At 33.3% G+C, this 21977-nt stretch overlaps 3 protein-coding genes across 5 annotated transcripts; 2 read left to right on the forward strand and 1 right to left on the reverse strand.

Moving 5' to 3' along the window:
• Positions 1-432: 432 nt before the first annotated feature.
• Positions 433-4950, reverse strand: EIN4 (GAF/HisKA/CheY-like REC domain-containing protein). Its single transcript, NM_001248078.2, has 2 exons — positions 3175-4950; positions 433-1245 (listed from the first exon to the last, which is right to left on the reverse strand). The coding sequence occupies exons 1-2, from the start codon at positions 4948-4950 to the stop codon at positions 718-720; spliced, it is 2304 nt and encodes a 767-aa protein (NP_001235007.2). The 3' UTR covers positions 433-717.
• A 10398-nt stretch (positions 4951-15348) lies between these two features.
• LOC100799672 (uncharacterized) lies at positions 15349-17329 on the forward strand. Of its 3 annotated transcripts, XR_005886658.1 has the most exons (3): positions 15359-16010; positions 16093-16149; positions 16870-17329. XR_005886658.1 is itself a non-coding variant. In XM_006589151.4 (2 exons), the coding sequence occupies exons 1-2, from the start codon at positions 15693-15695 to the stop codon at positions 17017-17019; spliced, it is 504 nt and encodes a 167-aa protein (XP_006589214.1). In that variant the 5' UTR covers positions 15378-15692; the 3' UTR covers positions 17020-17304. The 3 variants fall into 3 exon arrangements, 1 of the variants encoding a protein (XP_006589214.1); XR_416481.4 differs by having other exon boundaries at positions 15349-16149; positions 16870-17304; XM_006589151.4 differs by lacking the exon at positions 16093-16149 and having other exon boundaries at positions 15378-16046; positions 16870-17304.
• Positions 17330-18659: 1330 nt separating this feature from the next.
• On the forward strand, positions 18660-19339 carry LOC106794121 (uncharacterized). The gene is made up of 2 exons (XM_003535331.5): positions 18660-18860; positions 19062-19339. The coding sequence occupies exons 1-2, from the start codon at positions 18748-18750 to the stop codon at positions 19291-19293; spliced, it is 345 nt and encodes a 114-aa protein (XP_003535379.2). The 5' UTR covers positions 18660-18747; the 3' UTR covers positions 19294-19339.
• Positions 19340-21977: the final 2638 nt, after the last annotated feature.

Raw genomic sequence — 21977 nt, forward strand, 5'->3', positions numbered from 1 at the left:
TTCTTTGATAAATAGTTGAATATTTAAGACAAATTCAGATTATAAAACGATTTGTAAGATTCAGAGATTAGAAGAAATTTGTAAGATAAAAGGTTGGGATTAGAAGAAATTTTTTTATATAATATGATATTTTAATTGGTATATTTTAAAGATAAAAAAGATTTAAAATTATTTAGTTTACTTTATGTGGCAAAATCATGGTGATATTATTGCGAAATATAAGTCAACTTTGCTAAATGATTAGTCATTGCAGGGCCACTTGATTGACATTGCAATAATAGATTAACAATAGCCAAAACTAATTTGATCGAAAATTTTCCAAACACTCAAGATCAAGTGATGAACCCGTATTTTGATTCATCTCCTAATATCGTCTCTCTCGGTTGGAGTTGGATGGAGGCAAGTAGTAACGTATAAAGCCATAACATATGGTTGGACAAAAGGCTACTTTTTTTATTATTTGATATTGTTAGAAATCCCCCAAGTTCACAATGCCGTTTTGAGCAACTTCAGAAAATTGAGTCACTCTTTCATTAGTAATTATAAAAGACACATTATTTTATTTTGTTTCTTATTTTCAAGAATTTGTTCACAAAATAATAAAAGCATAGCCCGCAATGCTTGAAAATAGGAAACAGAACTAAAATAACATGACCTTTTTGTAATTACTAATGAAATCATATTTTCTTAAACCGAAGCATGCTTTTAAAACTGTTCTCACAGTTTTTCACCTGCTCTTTGTAGGACTGTTCTAAGTTCATCTGCTATCTGATGAAGTACGATAGGTTTTTGGATCAATCCATTCATTCCTGCAAGTAGGCATTTCTCCCTCACATGTTCTTCTGCACTTGTTATAAGAGCTATAATCAAGGGCCAACTACGGCTATGGAACTTCCGGATTCTCTTTGCCAATTCAAAGCCATCCATTTCGGGCATGTGAAGATCCAACAGGATAATTCTGAATGAGTTACCAGCACCACTTACAGCACTCAGGCACTCAAACCCTGATGAAACAGCAATTACTTGACAACCAAGCTTCTCAAGTAGCTTCTTGGTCACGGTCCTGTTTACACCATCGTCCTCGGCTAACACAACCTTAAGGCCTCTGAACTGTGAGCTTGAATAATCTTTAGGTGCAAATATGGATTTTTCAAGTGATGGTCCTATCTGAAACTTGAGAAGAAGTGTCATGCCATGCACCAAACCAAGGGAGTTCGGTGATATCCATATATTACCTTGCATCATCTGCATATTATTCCACATTGTAAAGTCAGAGTTACAAAAACAATCATATAATGATCAATTAAAAAACATTACATAAGGTTCATTTGCTGAACAAATTAGCAGATAGGCAAGTTCAGAGAAAGAAATTTGGGTTTGCGGCAAAACACTTCAGCATTTGCTAGAGCTATTCACCCACTTAACCCCAAAATGCATGAACTTTCTTATTGGTCGCCTAATCCAACTGATGAAAGAAATAAAGAATTTTTTCTAGTCTAGTTTATGGTAGGAAAATTCTATAACTAATTGGATGATTTTACAAATAAAAATAAAATGGTAATCATTGCAATTTATTTCTGCTAATATAATCTCCATGTTTCCTGTGATGCCTGTGTTGTCAGCCTGCTGGAATCCGTATTTTCAGAGTTATCTAGGATAAGCTCCCAAAGAAGGATAAATGATGTTTACATATATGTGAGGTAAACACAAAAGGATCTTTCCAATACAGGGGAAAATAGCTTCTCTGCAACGATATGTTAAGCCAAGGACATCATGACTTGAGTTAGATTATGACAGAAACAGCATGTCAGCTCTTAGATGAAACCCGTAAGGAGAGAAATCTATGCAAAATTGTGTCAAATATAAGTAATCAGCTATTTTGTATTAACAGATTTGCCCATAATTACACTTTCCTAATGAATTGTTGGAAGAAACAAAATTAAAAAATACTTTCGCTAAAGTTGAAGTTATCATATTAATTCATAAAATTTTAATGAAAAAAATGGCAGCATAAGTGATAGATCAGTGCGTGGTCAATTTGGAGTAGAACATCCCCTTTGAGCATCCTAGGGTGCCACTATTATTCAGTAACATATGAGCCAAATTTAGCTTAATGCAAACATGAAAAGCAAGGAACAATGATTCCACTACTGAGCACCATGCTCTATATATAACTTCCAAATGCTAAGGTGATAACCAAAAATTTTGAGGCATGTAGAAGGTGAAAAGGTTGTGTGATATTTTATTTCTTCTGGGTTCAAGATTTATGCATCGAATCTCAAATTCATCTCTAGAAAAATAAGAGTTGTATAGACACAAAAAATCATTGAAGTGAAACAGCAGATGTCAATAGCCGTTTTAGAACTGGAATTCAACTTGATATCCCCAGAATTATTTCCCCCCATTAGAGCTAAAAGCAGAATCTGACAAGAGGCAAGCAAACTTTCAAAGCAAAATTGTGTTTTGTAACAATAGCAACCATGATAATATGCATATTGGTTAGAACATAACCAAGCACAAGAATTGTTGAGGCATTGACTAAATAGAAAGCTTCCTAAGTATTATTAAATCTGATCTGTCAGCAATATCACCCAATCTAACTTATTATGATAGTTTCACCACCCATTTCCAACATCATAAACAATTCTACATTGGATAATTCTGAAAATTCAGGTCAGCAAGCAAATTTGTCAAACCAAACATCATTCTTTAAGCATAAAATGTAGTGAGTTAAACAAACCATTTGGTCCTTATAGGTGACACTCACTTAAGAATCAATTCTTGTATGCAAAAACCTTAAGTTTTAGTCCCTATAAGGGCACATAGGGACTAAAACTTAAGAAATATAGTAAAAGTAGGGGCCAATGTGTACCAATAAGTAATATGAGTGTAAGTGGACTATAACTTCAATTTTTTTCATACAGGAACTGATTCATAAACGAGTGTCACCAATAAGGACTAAATGATTAGTTTAATTTAACCAATACAATTCTAAGCTCTAAAGCTAACTGCTAACAATTTATACAGTTAATGGATGACCACATAAATTCACTAGAGGATGGGGAATGTGTCCTTTATAAGTTACAGCTAAAAAGTTAACAGGGAAATTATACATCTGACTATAATCAAATAGATGATGGTACATAAATTAGATATAGATAATGATGCATCTACCTGTACCAACTTTTTGCACATGCTGAAGCTCAGGCCCCCCTTAGGTTCATTGTTGTAGTACTGCCTCCTACCAGTATAATGTATTGTTGAAATTGCTTCATCTGACTGAGAACTCTCAGTAATCTGAAAATCAAATTTTATATGTACATATTCATTTTGATTGCTTGACCTCCATATTCCAATATTTTTATCATCCCTGTCTCCACCATCGCTTTCAAGAAAAACTCGAAAATTGAGAGTCCCTTTGTCATTCATGTTCAATAAATAGCCAATCATGTGTAAAATTACTTGAAAAGTCCTTGCCTCATCACCCATAACTGTTTCAGGCAAAGACTTCTGGACATCAATTTCAAAACCAAAGCCTTCATAAACACACAAGCACTTGGCAATGGAAGCAGCTTCCCTCACCATTGAATGCAGAAGGAAAGGTTTCATCTCTAACCGGAAGCCTCCCTTTTCATTTTCTGAAATCTCCATTACATCATTAATCAAACTGGAGAGCACATGTCCAACTTTCAACATTGTATCACCAATAATCTTCTGCTCAGACCTCAAATTATCCTCTTGAAACAATGACAGCATCCCCAGAACAGAATGCATAGGCCTCCGCATTCCATGGCTCATCACCTTCTGAAACGACTTCCGTGCCTGGCTGGCCATCATTGCATTCTTTTTAGCCTGTTGCAGTGCTCGGTTCCGCTCTTCCAGCTTCTGTCTCATCAGCTGAGACTCTTCAAGAACAGATGCATGAGACAGGGCAACAGCCACCTGATCAGCAACCACTTCAACTATCTCCATCTCATGGTAGGTCCAAACCCTAGTGCTTGAACTTGGCAGAACCAAAACAAGTATAGCATAACACGTCTCAACCAACTCCGGCGTCCCTCCTTTGAAATTTGACACATGAAGTAACGGCATGCGAATAGCCGCCACAGCACCCAACTCCACAGAGCCACCACTACTCGCAGCTCCTAGAGCAGACTCGGGCCCCAGAATCTTCACCCCTTTGGTCTTTCTTATCTCCAACACATCAGGGTCGTTCACCGGAATAGAATTCTGAAAATTCTTGGCAGAGTTGGTTTTCAACTCGTGAGTCAAGTGCATCTCTCGTCGGTCCTCGTTCGGCATCCAAACTGCACAATTATGCAAATCCAACGCCTTTGAAAGCTCAACAAGGGTGGTGTAGAGGATGTTGTGCTTATCAAGAGACTTCCTAATTTCCCTAGTGAGCATCCTAACATGCCAGCTTGCCTCCTTCTGTTTCTTCATCATCCCAACCTCTTGGCCAAGCTCCATCACGTTCTGCCTCAGGAAAAGCTCCCTAACTTTGACTTTGAGGAGAAGAGGGATGAGAGGGGGAAGGGTTAAAGCAGTTGCACAGGAAACAAGAGCGGTGAGGAATTTAGCAACGGTTAGGGAAAGCAGCAATTGGAAGGAGGGAGGGCCATGATAAGAATAAGCATTGAGTAAATGGGTCATGCCACAGAGCACTATGAAGGCAATAAATTGAAGGAAGAGCAATTTGAATGGAACGTTTGAACGGCTAACAAAGTAAAGGAGTTCAATGGGTATGGAAAAATACGCAACGGCAATGAAAAAATCGCTGACTTTTTGGCCAACGAGGATGCTATGTATGCTCCAAATACCTTCCCCGTCATCGCAGTTGCAGTTGTCAAATTCAACATCGGTGGCAGAAGCACAGAGAACAAGATAACAAAGCAGCAGCAGCAACAACAAAAACCACAGATGATGAAGAAGAGGAGGAGTAATTTCCATGGCACCAAGTCAGTGGGCTTTGAAAACCACTCAAGAAAAAATCGCTTATATTGGCAAATCTCATAACATGAGACAAAAGTGAGGGGGAAAACAGAAGAAAGGTTCACCGACCATACCAGAGTTGAGCGAATCTGCAGAAATCAACGCGTCAAAGATAAGAGAAGGATGCAGATCGCGCAGAGAAGCAGACAGAAATAAATCCCTTTGAGATCTTCCCTTTTCTTTCTTTCTTGTGTTTGAAAAGGGAAGAGGAAGAAAACAAAGAAAAAGAAAAGGAGAGTGTATGTATAGTGTTTAGAGAGTGGGACCCAAGCATGGAAGAGATTTATAAAGTTGAGTTCCTGAACATGAGGAGGCTGAACCCAAGTACCTCAGCATCAGTTCCTCGTACAGTTGCTCTGTGGCTTGGCTGTGCTCTGCATAATTCCTCGAGTACTTCCTATCACCCTATGTTTGACTTATAGAACCCTATATCTGTGTTATAAAGTGTCCGGCAAGGATTTTCGACTTCTTTCTTACAACTAATGACATAACTTTCATTATATGATTACACTATCATGAGATATATCTATTACATGTACTATAAATATTAAAATATAACATAATTAAAAAATCGAACAATATATCCTTCCTTTCGTTCCATAACATTATTGCGTAAGAAAAAAATTATCCTTCGATAATTGTTATTTTATCTTTCAAATATAATATTAATTATTTTTCATTTATATTTCTTATAATATTAATAATATACGCTAAAAATATAAATAAATTAACGATGATAATGATAATTTATAAAATTATTATTTTTCATCTATTTATTGATAATTCTTAATTTGTGTAAAAAAACATAGGATGTCAATTATAATGTAACCAAGAGAGTACATAATATTTTTTAAAGCATGAGAGTATATAATATTTTAACAATTAACATTTTTTAATTATCTTAAAAACATATTTTATTTGAAGTAATAAGCTAGTGTATAAGATACAAGAATATATTTATCATTAATTTAAAGATAATTAATTTTATTTTAATATAAATTGACATGCATGTATTTCCTTTCATTTTACACGTTTTCTTATTTGACTGCGTCCAAATCCATTAATAATTGTTAAACTTAAAATATCATAACAATTTTTTATAAATGTATTAATAAATGATAAATCATTTAATGATTCACATTAGTATTTTTTTTATCGTTAGAATAAAAAATAGTGTTAGAAGAATTTATAATAATTCCCTGTATTATATTTAACCACCAAAAAAGTTAGACTTTTTTTTCTCATGCGCCTCGACTAATCCACATTAATATGAGTACATACAAAAATATATTCGGACGGATTTTGCACTAAATAGTAATTGTATTTTACTACATTAACTGTACATATTAAATATTTTAAACATTACCAAAAGAATTTCTATCTTTACCAAAAAAAATATTAAACATTTTAAGTTTTAAATTACTTTAAAATAATAAATATCATTTGGATTTTAATGAATTAATCGTTTTCATTTTAATTTCTTAATACTTTAAAAACTCTTACCTAATATATTTTTTAACAACTTTTTAAGCATTTATTATAAAAAAATACTACAAAGATAACCAAATCAAATACTACAGTTTATTATTATTTTTGTTAAAAATCAAATAGATTATTTTAAACTTAAAGGGAGCCACTACAACTCCTTATAACGGCTACTCCAAGAAATATTATATAAATAGGGTGCAACTTCCTTAAGAATTAAGGTCCCTCCCTTATTTTAATGCTTATATATAACAATATCATTTTTTTAATGATTGGGATAATTTTTTACTGTTTACTATGGTTCTTGTCCCTAATTTGTTTTGGAACTTCCTTTAAAGAACTAACATGTGAAAGATGGTTTGAACAAAATATATTAATTATTATAAATTATTTTATTTTATATTTAATTTTTACGGATAAAAAATATTTAATCTAAATTTTGATTGGTCAAATTATAGTTGGTTGTGTTTTATACAAGTGAAAAAAATAGGAAAATGAAAATTAGAGGAGTAAAACTTGATAATATATTATTATAAAGTTGATATGTTTAATTAAACTGTACATAAGCCTGGGTTTTATTTACTGGGATTTTCATTTAATTTTATTTAGTTTTAAATGGATATATTTAAATTTGGGGTGGGACTAAAATTAAAAAAAAAAAAAATGAGAGACTCAATTGGAAGGAGAGTAAATTTGCAATTAAGCATAAAGGGAAATACACCAATAGTCAAGGTAGCAATGATGGCACCTCCACATTCACCTCACCACTAAAACCATATACCACCCTTGTGCTTTACCAAAAAACTTAGTCCGTGTAGAATGCAGATGGCCCCTACAGATTTCATAATCTTTCACAGCCTCAAACAAGCGTGCCTTTACTCTTTACCCAAATTGCAATAAAGTGTATCTATCACCTACTTTAGTTTCTAAAGTTTCCTCGACTAATGTACATAATACCTTTTCAGTTTCTGAAACCACAACCCCCAGTTCCTACACTACATGACACTACAGATAATTGGGTCAACCTCACTTAGTAGTTCTTAAATCTATTTTTCATCATTGTAAATTGTAATACACCATTCAGTAATAAAATTGATGTTGACTTTTGTTCTTCTTTGTCAAAGCTCATCGCTTGCCCTCTTCATCTTCTACTGCTAGTACTAAATTACTCCTAATTAATTAATTATACTGAGACTCTTGAACTAAATTTTAGTAACTTGCGGGGTCCTGCCCCTGGCCTACATCACTCTTGGATTTATCCACTTAAGCTGAAGTCCAAAACACCACCTATTTTTCAGCAGTTCAAAACAATGGTGGAGGTCTAATTTTCCAAGAAAATTTATTCAGTCCAAACTAATTGGGGTGGTAAAACAGACCCGTCTCTAAATTTTTAATTGATCTTGGCATTTTTCACAGAATCATTTGTCCTCACACTCATACCAAAATGCTCTTTGCTGATTTAAATTTCAGGGTCATGCATGCTGTCATTTACCTCATTCATATAGACTAACCTTTGCATCTTTCATCAGGAAGGTCCCCTTCACCAAACTCCTACACCTCACCAAACTACCAAAGTTCATTAATGATTAATCATTGTGAAATTATCTGAACAGGACCAGCAGCTTTAAGGGGGTCCAACAATGCCTCCCCAATGACTAATTAGCTTTAAAATTGTTGAGTATTGATATATTGAGAGACAATCTATTTGATTAAAAATAATGACTAATTGATTTTTAAGTGAGAGAGGAAGTAAAAATAATTAGAAACTTTATAAAAGTAAAAATACGAATGATTGCCTTCTCATAATTAGGCATGCTTCTGTGGAGTTGTAGATGATAACTCCTCATCTTAATAATCAATTCTATAATGAGAGAACATAAGAAAATTATATTACCACTGCTTGGCATTAACTTAAAGTCAGTTGTCATATATCTATATATAGATAGAATTTTGATAAAGGCTCCTTTAGCTGTTGTGCCATTGAAGGTGACTGGAGAGTGAAGGCAAAATAATTTCATATTTAGACTGTCCAAGAAATATCTACACAAAATGACATACTAGTACTAATTCCAACTTTTAACAACCAAAGTCTGCTCACATGGGTAAGTTTGAGAGGAACCTCCTCAAACCCCACAATGGTGGAACTTGGAAGCATTGAGCACTGGACCACCATTTTGTAATATACCGTTGTACACTAGCTGTGAGCACACACACGTATGGGTACACTTGAAATTAAAGAGATGGAAATAAAATTCAATAAGACAGAAAAAGTAATTGACAAATATGTGTAAAATGCAGAGACAAATTCTTTGTTGTAGTATTCATTATAATTTGTATATTTACATTTATAATGCTATATGTTTTTTAGTTTGAGAAACAAGTGAATAAGGAAATGACTGTTTTAGCCATATCATTAGGGATTTTATGTGACAATATTTAGTGGCATACAGAACTGTTGTGTACTTTGAAGTAGCAGAATCAGGACATAAGCAGCTTTCGCAAATCGCAAGCTCCTGAACAGAACCTCATGGATATTTAACATAGCTGGCTTCAGCAATACGAGGAATCAATTCTGGTTCATCAATTTCCCTCTATCATATGACATTTAATATGCTCTCAAATCAAAGGTAGTTATCCAAACTTCAGATTCTGTATGATCAGTGCAGATCAGACTTCAGAGTCATCTACTGACAAAAATTCCTACTAACCCTACCAAAGTTCAAAAAAGTTAAATATCACATACATAGCAAATGCTTTCCAAGAAGATTTTTTTATTTCTTTTCTGTAGGAAATTCAATATATAATCAATAACCATCCATTTGTGAAACCAGCAACAAGCCTCCATAGCTGAAACATATCCTTATGTTGACCAACATTTACTGTTTGAAGAGAACTATTGAAAACAATGATAATATAAATTCATTAAATAAGCACATGGATGTTTTGGTCAATTCAGTTAGTATTAAAAAAAAAAACTCTCCCTGGCTTTCCCCTTTCCCCTAGGTTATCCCCAAGAGCAAAAACTAAAGCTATATTTTGTACGTTATTTTTAGAATAAAATCGAAGATGAAAATGGTTTGGGAGCACAACTTGGTTTTTTTTCCCCAAAAGATACTCCATTTTTCAGTTAGTCGTGGTATACTTTTGCTTTTGACCTTGTTTGAAAAGGAAGTTAATGGAATGGAATGACATAGTGCTATATTGCTTTAGCTTTTTTCAAAATATAACGGAATAGAATAAAATTTAGACAAAAAAGGATGGAATGGAATTATGTACTCATGGAATAGAATAAAAATGAGATCAAAAGAGATGGAACTGTTTATGAATTATATTTATGTCTTTCAATTAAAGGTTTAGCGCATTTGAGACAACTTTACATTTTATTAGTAATAAATATTCAAACATTGATATGAAAATTTTATTTTATTCTATTGTGTATATTTTTTTTTATCATATGATATATATTCAAACAGTCTTATATTTATTATCATTGCTCAACAAAAAAGTAAAACCTTTTGATAATGAATTATTATTATTATTGCTTAGTGAAAGATGTTGATCCCCAACTCTATAAACTAATTAAAGGACATATTAAGGTTCAAAGAGGCAAAGGTTTTAAAAAGGAAAAGCTTCAGAATGGCTGTGATTAAAACAATTGTTTCTTATCGATCAACAAAAAAAAACAATTATTTCTTTTTAAAAAAGAATTTTCTACATCTCTCAATAAATTATAAAAATATATTTTGCTAAAGGAAACTAATACATAATATAAACATGCATGAAAAACTAATTAATTGGACACAACGAGTTAATGTGTTAGATTAAAATTAAATTGTTTAAATATTAGGTGAATTTAATCCTAAACAAAAATAATTTTTAATCAAGTTTTACTTATCCAACTTGGATTAATTATACCCTTTTACAAACTTTAGGTAAAAAAAAAATCCATGACAACCAGCAAAATTAAGCAAAGTCAGCATGTAAACATTTCGTTAAACATGTTAATGACTGAATGTAAAATACAAGAAAAAGACGATTCGTGGCAGTTAATTTGAGTGGCCTCCCAGTCCACCACCGAATTTGGATGTCGCCGACCTCCAAGCAAGATAAATTACAAAAGGCACATGGGTGGGTCATGTTAATTGTAGCCATTGCACTTTCTCATACTTCCATTTTAGAACACTCTTCTCAGTCACTCACCCGTGTTTTGCCTCCACTATGTCAATCCTTGACCTAATTTTGTTGAAACACACACTGTTCCTCACTCAATTGCAAGAGATGCAATTCACTCCCTCACACATTCACTCGTGTATCACTCACTGATTTCAAGCAAAGAATTGCACACCTACACACTAGGAATAACACTAGAGACTGAAAATGATAGAATGAATAATCCACTTTATTAAGATGTATGTATGCCCTTTTATACAAGCAAAAACAGAGTAATAACCCTTCACACTTAGGCTAGGCACTTATAACAGAATTTTAAAATTCTGTTATTCTCTCTTATATCTAAAGTACAATTAAATCTACATCACACCAAAACAGAATTAAACTCTCACACCCTCCCTTAATTCTGATCTCCCAAGTTCATCAAGCCAATTCTTTCCCTTAACATTTTAAACCTCTCCCTTTTGAGGGGTTTGGTTAAAATATCAGCAAGTTGATCAAATGTGCAGCAGTACTCCACTTTCAATTTCTCTTTGTTCACTTGATCCCTAAGATAGTGAAACCTTGTTTCTATGTGTTTGCTTCTACCATGAGAGGTTGGATTCTTTGATAGGCTTATAGCTGACTTATTATCCACAAAAAGCTTCACTCCATCACTCTCCTTGATTTTTAATTCCTGTAGTAATGTGTCCAACCAGACAGCTTGACAAGCACTCATTGCAGCTGCAACATACTCAGCTTCACATGTTGATAGAGCCACTATGGATTGCTTCTTAGAACACCACGATATTGGTGCTGCACCATACATGAATATGTAACCTGTAGTACTCTTTTTGTCATCTCTGTCTCCTCCCCAATCTGCATCAGTATATCCCATCAATTCCTCTGAGTTGCTATTGTCTTTATTTGGAAATAAAATTCCAGCATTGATGGTCCCTTTTATGAACCTTAGAATCCTCTTGGCAGCTAGGAGATGAGGAATTTTGGGTCCTTTCGTATATCTACTTACCAGTCCAACAGCAAATTCCAAATCAGGTCTTGAATGACACAAGTACCTGAGAGAACCAACAATCTGTTTGAACTCAGTTGCATCGACTTTGTCTTCCTTGCCCTCCTTTTCAAGTACAAGACCTGCCTCTGTTGGTGTTGCTGCTGAATTACATTCAACCATGTTGAATCTCTTCAATATTTCTGTTGCATACTTGCTCTGGTGCATCAAAATACCTCTCTCAGTCTTCTTGAATTCAAGTCCAAGGAAATAGGATAGAACCCCCATATCAGTCATTTCAAACTCACTCATCAATTCCCTTTTCAGTTCTGCTATCTCACTTTCATTACCACCAGTGATCAACAAATCATCCACATAGAGGCATACAATAATGATATTACCTACTGATTTGGATCTTACATAGACTCCAAACTCACAGCTACACTTATCAAAGCCAATTTTCATCATAAAACTGTCAATTTTCTTGTTCCAAGCTCTTGGGGCTTGCTTAAGTCCATAAAGAGCTTTTCTCAACCTGAGAACCTTTGACTCTTGGCCAACTATAGAGAATCCAGGTGGCTGAGTCACATAGACCTCCTCATCAAGAGGACCATTTAAGAAAGCACACTTCACATCTAGTTGGTGCATTGTCCAATTCTTTAGGCTAGCAATTGCCACTACTGTTCTAATAGTCTCAATTCTAGCAACTGGTGCAAACACCTCTCTATAGTCAATCCCAGCTTTCTGCAAAAATCCTCTAGCCACAAGTCTAGCTTTATACTTGACCACCTTGCCTTCTGGATTTGTCTTAATCTTATAGATCCACTTCACATCAATGGGCTTCTTTGATTTTGGTTGAGATACCAGCTCCCACACTTGATTTTTCTCAATAGATTTAAGCTCTTCTGTCATAGCTTCAACCCACCTCTGATCAGTCATAGCATCTTCAAAATTTATTGGTTCTGCTTCAGAAAACAGAGCAAAATATACAAGATTCCCATCTGCACTTACATCAGCATCAGACAACATCTCAAAACCTTGAAATCTAGTTGGTTTGGGTGCATTTCTCTGGGGTCTCACTTCCCTTTGAGTGGTATTACCATTCCCTTCACTTGTTTCTTCCTCTTCTGACCTTATCATTATTGAAGGTCCCTTCATTTCAATATTCTGCTCCCAGTCCCAGCTTCTAGATTCATCAAATACCACATCCCTACTGATTATTATCTGCTTACTCTTCGGATCAAACAACTTATAGCCTCCAGTTGAGTGATATCCGAGTAAGATCATTTGTTCACCTTTATCATCTAGCTTCCTTCTTAACTGATCTGGGATATGCCTAAAACAAAGTGATCCAAAGATTCTGAAATGGCTCACATTTGGTTTAGCACCACTCCAAGCTTCTTCAGGTGTTATTCCTTCTAGTCTCTTTGAAGGGCTCCTATTCAAGATGAAGACAGCTGTAGACACTGCCTCTCCCCACAAGTACTTGGGCAGACTCTTGCCTTTCAACATGCTCCTTACCATATTCATTATGGTTCTGTTTTTTTCTTTCTGCAACTCCATTATGTTGAGGTGTGTCGGGAGGAGTCACTTCATGAATTATGCCTTCTTGATCACAAAATTCTTGAAATTCTGCAGAAACATATTCACCACCACCATCTGTTCTCAATATCTTGATCAATGAGCCACTTTGCTTTTCTGCCATATTTTTGAACTTCTCAAAGACTTCAAAGACATCACTCTTCCTTCTTATTAGGTAAACCCATACTTTCCTAGTCAATTCATCAATAAAGGATATGAAGTATTTGTTTCCACCCAGAGATTCAGTTTGCATAGGGCCACACACATCAGAGTAAATCACCTCAAGTTTCTCTTTTGCCCTGATTGGTACATTTTGTTTGAAAGTGCTTCTTGATTGCTTACATTGTAAACAACCATCACATACTTCACTAGGAGGCTTGATCTGAGGCAAACCCAACACCATTTCTCTTGAGTTTAGCTTAATCAGATCTCTAAAATTTAAATGGCCAAATCTGTAATGCCATAACCACTCTTCACTGTTTACTGTAGTGGTAAAACACTTCTGTTCTATCACATCAATCTCAATTTTAAATGTTCTATTTTTTGAAAGAGGGGACTTCAAAATGAGCTTGTGATTTCTGTCAAATACTCTCAACATCTTGTTTTCAAGCTTAGTCATAAAGCCCTTTTCTAATAATTGACCTAAGCTGAGTAGATTACTTTTCATACCTGGTACAAAGAGTACATCAGTGATGCAAGACTGACCTTCATCCTTTGTTTTGATAAGGACCTTCCCAATTCCTTCAGCAGTCAAGATTCTATCATCAGCAAATTTGACTTGGCTCTTCACAGATTGATCAAGGTTGAGAAACCACTCTCTTCTTCCTGTCATATGAGTGGAGCAACCTGTGTCTAGGTACCAACAATTATCACTTGTCCCTTCAATTTGAGTAGTTACCATTAGCAGTACCTGTTCAGTGTCATCATCTTCTTCCTGAGCCAATTTTGCATCATCACCTTTAGGTTCTCTTTTGTTATTGGGTTTGCTGTAACACTCATCAGCAAAATGCCCAAACTTTTGACAGTTAAAGCATTGAATACTTCTTTTGTCGAACTTCTTTCTATTTGAAGAGTTTTGGGAATTGGATCCCCCTCCTTTCTTGTGGTCCTTATCACTGTTCTGATTTCCCCTCCATTTATTGCTCTTTGCTTCAGTTTTCTCTTTCTTCCATCTATCACCATGCTTCTTTGGATTAGACCGTGCTTGCAAGGCTTGTTCACTTTTCTTCTCATTTATCCTTTCATTCATTCTCTGTTCATGAGATTCCAAAGATCCTTGCAATTCCTCTAGGCTAAGCTCTTCAAGATTTTTGGATTCCTCGATGGCTACCACAATATGGTCGAACTTGGGTGGCATGGTTCTAAGCACCTTCTCTACAACTGATTGCACAGTTATCTTTTCTCCATAGCCCTTCATTGAATTCACCACTGTCTGCACTTTTGTGATGTACTCAGCAACTGATTCATTCTTTTCCATTTGTAGTAGTTCATATTGTCTCCTTAGAGTTTGCAGCTTGATCTTCTTGGTTTTTGTGGCTCCATCATGAGATTTCTGCAGAATGTCCCATGCTTCTTTGGAGGTTTGAGCCATTGCTATCTTTTCAAAGTTAGCAGCATCTACACTTTGGTGCAAAATGAAAAGTGCCTTGCAATCTTTCTTTTCTTTTTCTCTATAGCAGCCTTTTGTTCATCTGTTGCTCTCTCTCCGACAGGTATATAATCTTCTTCTACGAACTCCCAAATCCCTTGGAATCGCATCACCACCTTGATCTGAATCTTCCAATTTTTATAATTCTTTCCTGTGAGAACTGGTAGATTTGCAGGAATTGAGCCAGATACTGCAGAAATCAAAGAACTCCTTCAAGAACACCTCCAAGAACCTTTCTTTTGCTATTCTTGCCCTTTCTATCGAAACCAATGCTCTAGATACCAATTGTTGGAACACACACTGTTCTTCACTCAATTGCAAGAGATGCAATTCACTCCCTCACACATTCACTCGTGTATCACTCACTGTTTTCAAGTAAAGAATTGCACACCTACACACTATGAATAACACTAGAGACTAAAAATGATAGAATGAATAATCCACTTTATTAAGATGTATGTATGCTCTTTTATACAAGCAAAAACAGAATAATAATCCTTCACACTTAGGCTAGACACTTATAATAGAATTTTAAAATTCTGTTATTCTCTCTTATATCTAAAATACAATTAAATCTACATCACACCAAAACAGAATTAAACTCTCACAAATTTATCAGTTGCCATGATCCCCGTTCGAGATGGTGACAAGTTTACGATTTTCAATTTTACCATGCATTTTCAAAACGGAAACGTGTTTGACAAAATTGGAATCGAATTTGTTTTTTCACCAGTTTTGCAACAGTTTTGGACCAATTTCCAAAAAAAAAAAAAAAGGTGTTATGCTTTCTGTTTAAGTTTTCTATCTATGTGAACGCTCCTCATCCCTATGCTGTCACATACAGCTTCGCATCCTCAACTCCAACACCACCGCTGTCGTCGACGATGCTGCCACCTTCGATGGACTTCCCCTTGTTGCCGCCAGAGAATCCTTCGTTCACACCATCCAGTTCTTTCCGGTGGTCGAATTGGGCGCCTCACCGACGTGGTTGGATTTGTCGTCGAAGGTCGGCGCTCTGTCAGAGTAGAGAATCACTCCCCCACAAACACAGGTGAAGAAGAGTCAGAGAGGACTGCGGCCGTGGAACTCGCAATATCGCAACGTCAACAGAGCGTTGGTTTCTCAGTTTGGCTTAGCCTCGATTCGGTTGTGCGATTCAGAAGGGATCTCGTGCGGGTAGAGGTGGAGCTTCACTTACTAAACAATTTTTTTTTATTTGTTTTTGCAGGTATTACTCAATGTATGGTCATGTGGAAAGACTAGCTAGGGAAATATACTGTGGCATGTATGTATATTTGTTACATTTATCGCAATTCCTAATTAAATACATTCTATTTAGTTATAGCATAAAATTGAAAATAGTAAGCAACTACAAGTCCAATGCTAATAAGCCTTATTCCCCTGTGCCTCTATGGAGCAGATAAATTTCATGAAAATTATCTGCATGTATTACCCCCATTGCCTGGTTCTACATTAGGTTGATAAAATAGTTTTAAACTTGTTGCTGCCATCTGATCTAAATGTTACAAAGTTAGATTCAAACTTTTTTTCTGTTGGCTTGGTTCCTTGACTATAACCATATTTTACAATGGCCTTCTGACAGGAGAATTCAATGGCCTTAAGCCCTTAACTGATCTAATAATTTCATGTCCTAAGTTTTGCTATATGTTTTAGTACATAATTCATTTAGGGAAAAATCAAATTTTCCTGCCTTAACGCTTGATGTAACAAAATTTGTGACTTCAATTAATTTGGACACACATTTCAATCATCTTCAATGATTCAAAATCAACTCTATCAAAATTTAATACAAAGTCATCTAGTCTCTATGAATCATAGTATGAATAAGACTTCCCAGATTTGCTCCTTCTAAATTCTAGAAGGGGATGCAAAAACCTGTTCACATTCTCCTTTTCAAGAGGGCAATTGAACATTTGGTTTTTAATTTTCTTTCTGTAAAAAAGATGCAACGCTGACTATATTGAACATTTGAACCTATGAGCAGGTACCTCAGACACTGCCACCTGAGGAGCTTGTTAGGCTGAGAGCACCCCCAAAGAGTGATGTACCAATCATTAACCCTTTTAAACTTCCCGCGGCAGATGGCTTTGTCTTTGGTTTTCCAACAAGGTTGGGAATAAACCCAAAATGGTGAGATGATGGCTGTTGAATCTGGAAAACCCCTTAAAGCAAGGCAAAAACCATGTCGTCCTAACTCTACTGTGAATCCAAAATGTTGGGAGTGTCCTTTGACATGTAACGATAGGATAAATATCTATACCACCAAAATCTTTTAACTGCAACACTGTTTTGTCTTGGAACCAAAAAGGTGTTATTCATAGTGACAAACACAGTGGCATGATATTTGAACCAAAAAGGTGTCTTAGACAGGTAATTTTTAAGAAAATATGATACCACACTTTAACTCAAAATCTTAAAATTTAGGTTTATGGATTTTCTCTTCACTACGGTGTTTAACTTTTTCAATTTTATTCTATGTGAGACTTCACCTCACACTTATACTCTAATATTGTCTAATTTTACATGTTCTTATTCATGTTATGTTAGTGTCATTATCTTTTTAGTTTTAAGAAAAAAAATTGTATTAGTACTTTTTAATTATTTTTTTATATTACATAATTTGATAATGGTACACGATAAAATATAACAACGAACTTATTTTATTTACTTCTAATTTATAATATTTTCTAAAATTTCAAATCTAAAACTTAATATTCAAAGAAACTGAATTTAATTTTTTATAATTTAAAAACTGGAAACAGAAAATAAGTCTGGAATGGGGCCTTAAGTTCTTATTCCATAAGTGCACACTTGCTGAAAAAAAAAATATTCATAGAATATAGCAGTTTGGAGCACGTTTTCCGCTGTCTCTTTCCCTTTGTATTTGTACTACATTAATAAGGGAACTATCATTGTGTTCATGCATACAATATTTTTGAACTTAGAAATAAAATTGTTTACTATCTCAAATCATAATCAACGGTTCCGTTCCATGTGTAGCACTGTACAGAAAGTTTTATATTTACAAAAACAACCCCATAAAAATATTCTTCTTTCTTTGTATAAACACTTCTATGATATCTACTGACTGACGGTTCAAAAACAAGCAGTACATCTATTTACTTTAAAATTATTTAAATACCTTATATAATAATAATAATAATAATAATAATAATAATAATAATAATACTTAATAATAATGATAAATTATTCTAATTTATTTTAGTACATCTTTATCAATGCTCTGTTCATTTACATGTTTGGTATTAAAAATTATTTTTATTTTATATTTTAATTATATTATAATTTTTAAATCTATAAGTAGAAAATAATAATTTAAAATTTTCACAACGAAAATTGAATAACATAATTGAATAATTATGATTATAATTACTATAATTGTATAATAAATAAAAATTTCCACTAAAAAAATCATGGAGAAGAAGAAAAACCTTAATTATATGATAAATTCTAAATTGAGGATTTATATATACGTACTAAACTAGCTAATTAATGGGTGTGCCTATAAAAAACTAATTAATGGACGTGCGTTACAATAATAAAGTTAGAATACATAAACTTATTAGTATATTCGCGAGTTATTTTAAAATATGGATAAAAACCAACACGACAGCAGGAATCATGTACTAATTGATCAATTAAAATTCCATTTCTCTACCTCTGACCAGTGCCCTTAATATATATATATATATATATATATATATATATATATATATATATATATATATATATATATTAAATCTGAGTAGCAAATCAACCACTTCTTTAACCAACAGTTTGATTCTGGACTTCTGTATTTTTTCTCTCTTCTCCTCTAGTTTTCCTCTTTTCAACTTCTTTTATGTCCATGGCATCGACATCAACTCCAGGGTCATCTTCAGAACTAACTATCTCAGTTGAACACAATCCTTCCAAATCACGACTATCAGAGCTGGGTATAAATTCGTGGCCCAAGTGAGTGAACAAGATATATATATATATATATATATATATATATATATATATATATATATATATATATCAATTTAATAGATCATTGCTAGAGTCTTTTTCTTTCTTTATTGAATGCCTTTCCCTTTGTTAGGTACTTTCTTCTTAACTATATGCATATATTAATCAACGGATCCAATGAAATAATTTGTTTTTTTTCTTCAGATGGGGTTGTCCTCCTGGGAAATTCATGCTCAAATTCGATGCTCAAGAGACGTGTTATTTGCTGAGAGGGGAAGTGAAGGTTTACCCAAAAGGTTCGTCTGAGTTTGTACAATTTGCTGCGGGGGACCTTGTCACCATACCCAAGGGAATTAGTTGCACGTGGGACGTATCAATTGCAGTGGACAAGCATTACAAGTTCGAGTCTTCTTCCACTGCACCATCCTCCGAATGATTGTGATGATAGAGCTAGCTAAAGAATATTTGAATTTTTTTTTATTTTTTTATCGTGCTTAATATTTGTTAGGAAAAGAAATTCTAAAATAAAGGCTAGCTAGTTACTACTTACTATTGGTTTGTGAGAGATAGATTTTCAAATGAATATATATATATATATATATATATATATATATATATATATATATATATATGCTAGGGTTATAATGTTAATACTTCTTGTTAATTCAATGTACGTTCAAAGTTCACCTAGCCTGTGTATTTGATTAAAATATGTATAACTAGCTAGGAAAGACAGAAGGACCATGCATTTGCATCTTGTGTTTCAGGATGCATACATTTTCCATGTTGCGAATGCTTTCTTTGACCGGTCAGCTTTAATTTTTAGGTCATTTACTAATACTGTTATTTACCCCTCATGCAAGGAAAAGTTTACCTTGCCTTATTTTATGGGAAATTCAATAGCACCCGAAGTAATTTGGTTCATAGAAAAATTAAGGTGGTGAGGTTCGGTAACATGTGAATCCTAGCTAGTAGCTACGATTGGAGTTTATCCGAACTAGATGCTTTGGAACTGCATAACGAATAACGATGCTCCTCCTTTAGTTTCGATCTTTTTGCATGTGATTCCACAACCACGACCTTAAAAATCCAAGGCTTTATGAGATGTGCAAAAATATATATACGAGGCAAATGTTGCGCGTGTCTTCTTTATTGATTACGAATCATGCTCATTGTGCTGACCCAGATTTGCACCGCTGATGTCTAATTTGATCCATACATATATATATATATATATATATATATATATATATATATATATATATATATATATATATATATATATATATATATATCTATATGCATCTTTGAGCTTATTTGTTATTTGCCGGTGTATAAAAATTGTCTTTGATTTCAACGATGACATGCCTCTAGGACTAGAAATGTGTTTTAATTTTTCTTTTTACTAGGGTCTCCTTTCAAATGGATGCCTTCTGAAATGGGAAAATTCAAGCTGCAGATAAAATTTAATGGTCTGTGCTGATTTCTTTCTTTTGCGTGTCCACTTGATTTAGATTGTACACGAACTGCAAACTGGAAAAACACATGAAATAGGAAGCACTCTGAACTCAATTTTCTCAAAATAAATATTTCTTGCTTTGGTCAAACTCGTTTGACCGATTCTTAACTATAAAACAATAAGAAGCAAAGTTTGAACCAACGATATATAACTTTAATTAACATTTTGATTATTATAAGATACACCTTTTTTTGTTTCTCTATTTTTTTTTTACTTAAATTAGTTAAGCAATATCAAATTTTATTGTTATAATTATGTTATTAATTAGTTTTTGTTCACTTGTGATGTGATTCACAAAAAACTCTGCTCGTATGTTTGAAAACACAAAATAGAAGAGTTTAAACATATTGAGATGTAAAAGTTCTAATTATTAGATTCTAAAAATTACATATAAAACACTAAAACACATTATTATACATTAACATTTTTGATAGTTGTGCTTGAATCTTGAATCTTTAGACAATTTAAATAAGATAAGAAATTTTTTTTTATCATTTATCCTTAAAATAAAGATATAATTCTAATTCTATATATTTTTTTTACCGATAAATGTTATATGTTAATTATTAGTATTTTATTAATAAGAGTTATGACTTTTTTCATTCATTCTCTCTTTACCACCAAGTTAACCTTATAAATCCATATTTGTTTTTATAGATCAATTTTTCTATACTTATATTTTAGTTTTATTTTTATAATTTTTTTCAAGTTATTCCTATAATATTTTTTTAAAATGATCCTAGTAATATTTTTTTTCTTTGTTTTAGTGTCTTATTATAATTGTGCATTGTTAATTGTTAATTTGGCCTTCCATGAGTCACATATACTTAACAAAAATTAAGTAATGATAGAGATCAAAACAAAAAAAAGTTGATATTATAAGATCGAACCGAAACAAAATATATAGGACTAAAAACAAGAAATATGTATTTTATTAGAAAAAAATATTGGTTAAGCCACACGCATGTTATTATAAATAATCAAAACTAAATACACAAATCATGTGAAATTTTTAAGAAGTTGTAGACTTCCCATTAAATCTAACTCATTAACCTAGACTGCCCTTTTTTTTTTACTGAACCTTTTGTGATTGCTTATCCAATCTCGGCCTATTTTGGCAATTGCTTTCTACATTCCCTTAATTATTTCTTGTACTTCCCATGGTCATTCCGGGAAAAAAAGTGCAGGAAAAAAATACCTACCTATTTGGTGTAATTTTTTTTTTCATTTTCATCCTTGTAAATTATTCTTTTTATTTCAGTTTTTGTAAAATATGTTTATTTTATTTTATATCTTTAAAATATTTTAGATAATATTTTAAATAATCAAAAAAGTACTTTGATGAATAAAAAATATATTATTTAAAACATTTTAAGGACAAAAAATTAAAAAAAGACTAAAACAATTTTTTTTACATAGACAAAAATAAAAAACACTAAAATACATGAAAAAAAATATCTAAACCTTATTATTATCCCGGCCAAAAAGCATTTAAACCTAAAAGTAATCTTGCCCAAAAAAATGAATTAACGCGAATCGGATAAAATTAATTTAATTTTAGAAGTATTAAATTTAAAAAAGGGCCGGTCCATGAAGTAGTT

Source organism: Glycine max, chromosome 10 (assembly GCF_000004515.6).
Source record: "Glycine max cultivar Williams 82 chromosome 10, Glycine_max_v4.0, whole genome shotgun sequence".
Lineage (NCBI taxonomy): Eukaryota > Viridiplantae > Streptophyta > Magnoliopsida > Fabales > Fabaceae > Glycine > Glycine max.